Source organism: Poecilia reticulata, linkage group LG11, assembly GCF_000633615.1.
Source record: "Poecilia reticulata strain Guanapo linkage group LG11, Guppy_female_1.0+MT, whole genome shotgun sequence".
Classification (NCBI taxonomy): domain Eukaryota; kingdom Metazoa; phylum Chordata; class Actinopteri; order Cyprinodontiformes; family Poeciliidae; genus Poecilia; species Poecilia reticulata.
The window spans coordinates 18,777,201-18,782,300 of record NC_024341.1 but is presented as its reverse complement, the minus strand read 5'-3'; the positions used below and the strand labels follow the sequence as shown (position 1 = coordinate 18,782,300).

Genomic DNA, 5,100 nt, shown 5'->3' with positions numbered 1-5,100 from the left:
TGGCTCCAACCAGGAAATCCGCCCTCTTTTTTCACTGAAGACCTTCATTTTTCTCTTTTCTCCTCCCTTTTTACTGCTTCTGAACGGCCGAACAGCGCCTCCTTCTGGCGTTAGACAGTCATCTGAGTACAACACGCAAAAAGACAGTTAACCTCTTTTTGGGCGTAACCTGCGAGGGAGATTATAGATGAAATGGAAAGGTTCATTTCTACCAAAACATTTTGAGACTGAGCTCAGAAATTTTAAGGAAATATCTGAGTCTGAAAAGTGGAAAATCTACCAGTAAAAACATCAGAAATTTTGAAATTAATATCAACATTTGCTAGGAAAAACTGACATTTTGAGATTAAGAAAAAATAAGAACATTTTAAAATTTTGCTGGGGGTGAAAAATCTAAATTATTGAGATTCATCTCAGACATTTTCTTGAAAAAGTTAGAAATTTCTGAGTTTGAAAAGTTCAACGTTTGCCAGAAAAATCTGAGAAATTTTCCAGAAAAAACCCAAGAAAATTTCTGAATTTGAAAATTTGATAGAAAAACCAAAATAATATTGAGATTAATCTTCAAATTTTCAGAAATTTCTTAGCATGAAAAGTGAAAAATGTGCTAAAAGATTTTCAGAAATTTTGAGATTAATATGAGAAACTTTCTAGAAAAAACAAGGTAATTTCTGAGTTTGAAAAGAGGAACGTTGTCTAGAAAATATAAGAACATTTCTGAATCTGAAATTTGATAGAAAAAAAACCCCAAGGTATTTTTACGAGTTTCAAAAGCCGGAGATTTTCCATTTTTTCAGAGAATAGAATAGAACAGCTGTTTATTTGTTTAGCCAACCGCGCCTTCATCCAGCTCTTCTTGCTTCTTGAGCAACATAAAATAAATAAACTAATGAGTTAATTTAGTTAATATTAGAATTTTAACCTCGTTATGTGGCCACATGGTGCACACATGTAAATAGGTTCGTGCGGGTACCAGCGTGCGCTCATTACCAAACCCAGAAGGGACAAGGGTGTCAAGAAATTGGATGGATGGATGGATGGATGGATGGATGGATGGATGGATGGATGGATGGATATTTTCATGGAATAATTGCACTTAATTTACACTAACAGTACATTTAATTTGTATTAAGATCTATTTTTCTTGCTATGTGGATGGAAACTAAAACATCAGCAACACCTAAAAACTGCAGCCATATCACTTTTCAAAAGGCTAGGTAATATTTGCGGCTCTAAATCCGTTTTATTTGGCTGGACTGATGGGGTAAAGGGTCTTCCTCTCTTATTTTGAAGTGCTCAACCGGAAGTTCTTCTGTATAAAACTCCTAACCTGACGCTGAGCTCATTAAAGCTGCGGCAGAACCTCAGCGGCACCACCTGACCCACCGGCTACAAAAAGAAACCAGCGGAACAAAAGGAGAGGGAAGCATCCTGGTACAAACAGGTAGAAAAATATTTACCTGCTCTGCTGATTAAGAATTTTATTTAGTATTTATCCCTGTTTCTTTTTAATATTCGCCGCATCATGAGGTTAATCTAAAAATAAAATTACGCTTCTAAAATAAGGAGCTACACACTCTATTCAGTCTAGTTTTGATTTATTTAGTGAAACCTGTTTTGATTTGTTTATTATTTTATGGACCGAGTCGTGATTTCTGCGCCGGCCAACGCCTCAATCTGCGGCTGATCCTCCACCGCCACCAAAAACCAATAATCAATATCTCCAACAACCGATACAGGCTGCAGATTTTAACCCGCTTTGTCTTTGTTTATTTGACGCCGTGCAGCCTGGAGGTTTTTGTCGGTGCTGATATGAATGAGCTGACGCACGCAGGACGCGTTTCCAGGAATAAAACCAGCCTGAAATAAAACCCGCAGAAATCTGAGCGGCATTTCCGTCTGCGGTGACCCCGTTTTTCATGTCGGTGTCAGGAATAATCCGCATCTGTTTGACAGAATAGAGGATGACTGATGCAGAACCACACCCGGCTAACAATAATCACCTCCATCATCTTCTAATTTAGCTCCATAAACGGGAGCGTCCATTTTGGTCTTATTTGGTCTCTGTGATGCTGCGGCTTCACAAATGTATTCTAGTTTACTTTAAATGTACTGCACTGTTGTGTTTTTTTTATTGCTAATAAATGTATCAATAAAATAAAAACACGGCCGGGTTATGTAGTATTGGTTTTTATGCCACGATTTTACAAAATAAACAGCATAGCAAGTTACTAGTGCTGATTTGTGAGCTGCGGAGTTGATGACATCACAAGAGGTAAACGAATCAAGCTGCCGGAGAGTTTTTGAAGCATCTTTGTTGCGTTTGAGTTACCAGGGATTCAGCTGTTTGACCTGGTTAAAGTTGCAATACGTACCTTTTATAAAATGTTTTTTTTCTTTGAAATATTTGTTGAAATATCAACAAATATTGTTATTTCATGTCACTCTGTTGTGAGATAATTAACTTGTGAACAGATCGATCTGTCTTTATTACACTGTAAATAAGACAAACGCAACATTAAAGTAACTTTTCAGCAAGAAATCTGAAGTTGATTTAGGTCAATTCCTTAATATTTATGGAAAAGTATTAGTTCCACTGGCAAGTTACTCCACTCATTTCACAATCAACGGGCACTGTGGCGTTACCTAGCAACCCCAGCCCGTCACCTAGCAACCAGTTCTAGTTCCACTACAGATTATTTCACTTGTAACAATATCAGTGAAACTATTACTTTTTAAAATCAAAATTAAGGAATTATTGACTTAAAACAGCTCCTATATTTAGCTTAAAAGTTACTTGTAAGTTACTAACTTACAAGTAACTAACTTATTTCAAGGGAACTAAGATTTTTGTATTAGAAACTAGACCAAAACACTGCAAAAAATAAGTTTGTATTTTGACGTGTTCAACTAAAAATGCACAATAATTTTGCTTTGTGTTCTTTTCTTTTTAACAAATTAACTAATATTTTAAGTAAAAGGTTTGAAAAAGGGACTGAAAGTTGCACAGTTTCTTAACTCTTAACTCGTTGGTCAAGATGTCAACTTTAGATTATTCAGCAACTAAATTGACTCTTAACTTGTCTATGTTTGAGTAAAATATTACTTTAGATTTACTATGGCTAAAATGAGAAAAACAATTGCTTTGTGCAGAATAGTTTCTATTTAAGATGTACATCTGTTATTGAAAATTACATACAAAGAAAAACAAAAAGTCTTCGTCTGCATCAGCTCCATTTGCTGGAGTAAAACTGAAGAGGTGGTGAAAGTAGCACTACTTCAACATATTTCTACTGAAATTAAAGTAAAATGCCGTGGTCCAAAAAATTACTCGAGTCGGAGTAAAAAAGTATTTGGTAAAAAGTTTGCTCAAATACTGAGTAACTGATCAAATTATTAATCATTTAATATTTAAAAGTTACATCATTAAATGGACCAAAATATGGAGTAAAGTGGAAATTTTGGCATTTTAAAAATGAAAATGACAATAATTCATATAAGCAGCCAGAAAATGACAAAAACAGACTAAATAATATTTTTACAAATCGGTTTCTTTCAATAAACAACTTATGAAACTTTAACAAAACCTGCAGGTGTGTGTCTGAGTCTGGTGAATCTTGGGTTAAAACATGTTTGTCTTTCAATCAGTGGCAAGAAAATCCAGAAATTTTACTCTAATAAGAGTAAGAAGTACAGCGTGCTAAAAATATTCCTAAACATAAATTTTTACAAAAAGTTACTGAAGTAAATCTAACCAGGTTCTATCCAACTCTGCTAATCTGCGTCCAGGGCCCACACGGAACTGCTGCATGCGCCACACATGGCCCCTGGGCCTCACTTTGGACAGCGCTGCGTGTCTGTTCATGTTTATTTTAAACGTTTTTGTTTACAGACTGCGACAGGATGGAGAAATCCAGCAGCCAGTACGACTCGTTCCTCTTCTGGAGGCAGCCGATCCCGACCCTCAACCTGTCGGAGTTGGAGGATCTGGGTTTCGCCGTCGGCGATCCGATCAGCAGCAGCAAGGCGAAGGATAAGACGTCCCAGCTGCRCGGACAGGACGACGAGGCGAGCTGATAGTTTGCAAACCGTTTCTGAGTTCATTGGGTCGTCCTGTCCCAGAACCTGCAGCATCTTTACGCTTGTTTTCCCTGCAGGACGAGGAGTTGTCCGAGTTTTCCTCCTTTAATTACTGGAGAGCTCCCATCGCTGATGTGGACGCTCTGCTGGCTGACCTGAACCTGCTGCCCTGAACCCACCAGAACCTGAACCCGGATCAGCCCGACTTCATCCAGAACCGTCACTAATCTGAGACTAGACCTCCTAATTCTGCAACCAGACTAAAGTTCACCTGATTATCTAAGGTTATTTATTTACATCTCAGTTTGTTCAAGTTTAATTATTTGGATTTCACAAACTGCAACACTTAGAAACACCTCATATATTTTGCATAATCAAAAATAAATGAGTTTATTTTAATCTATCTGCACATTTTGGCTGCAGGATCAAACGACTTCCTGTCCCATTTAGTCTGATTCATCTGGTATGAAATAAGACTTTAATAATTTAACATCCTGCAGTTTGATTTTTGTTTTACGAGTTAACATTTGTGCCTTTTGTCATTTTCTTAGGATCCGCTGTACTAACAGCTAATTCTTCATGTTTTTATTTATTTATTTATGCATGTATTTATTTATTTTTGTCACTTGCTGTTGAGCAAAACTGAAACTTCAGAACAGACCAGAAATAAAAGGCTCCTTTTTTTTAAGAGTCCAGTCTGATTTATTTAAAATGTATCAACCCCCCCCCCCCCACAAAAAAAATTGAATCTGAGTAAAATATTAAGATAATTAAAAAAACTTATCCAGTATATTTGGAGTAAGTTTAGACTAAGGCACCATGAAAACTGAATCAAAACAAAATCCAGACAGTCACACAGTGTGTTCTAATAAGTTGTATTTTATTGCATTAAACAAGTATTTTAAAGCAATAAAAAAACAACAAAACTTAATATATAATACAACAACATTTGTTTACTTTTACATGACATGGAGGAGCGGGAAGGCATTTGAGTAAAAAAAAAACATTGTATAATTTTAT

The 5,100-nt window shown here is 36.2% G+C and overlaps 1 protein-coding gene across 1 annotated transcript; it reads left to right on the top strand.

Annotated features, from left to right (window-relative positions):
• The first annotated feature begins 1,330 nt into the window (after nucleotides 1-1,330).
• Nucleotides 1,331-4,770, top strand: mllt11 (MLLT11 transcription factor 7 cofactor). Its single transcript, XM_008422255.2, has 3 exons — nucleotides 1,331-1,444; nucleotides 3,893-4,068; nucleotides 4,158-4,770. The coding sequence occupies exons 2-3, from the start codon at nucleotides 3,904-3,906 to the stop codon at nucleotides 4,251-4,253; spliced, it is 261 nt and encodes an 86-aa protein (XP_008420477.1). The 5' UTR covers nucleotides 1,331-1,444; nucleotides 3,893-3,903; the 3' UTR covers nucleotides 4,254-4,770.
• Nucleotides 4,771-5,100: the final 330 nt, after the last annotated feature.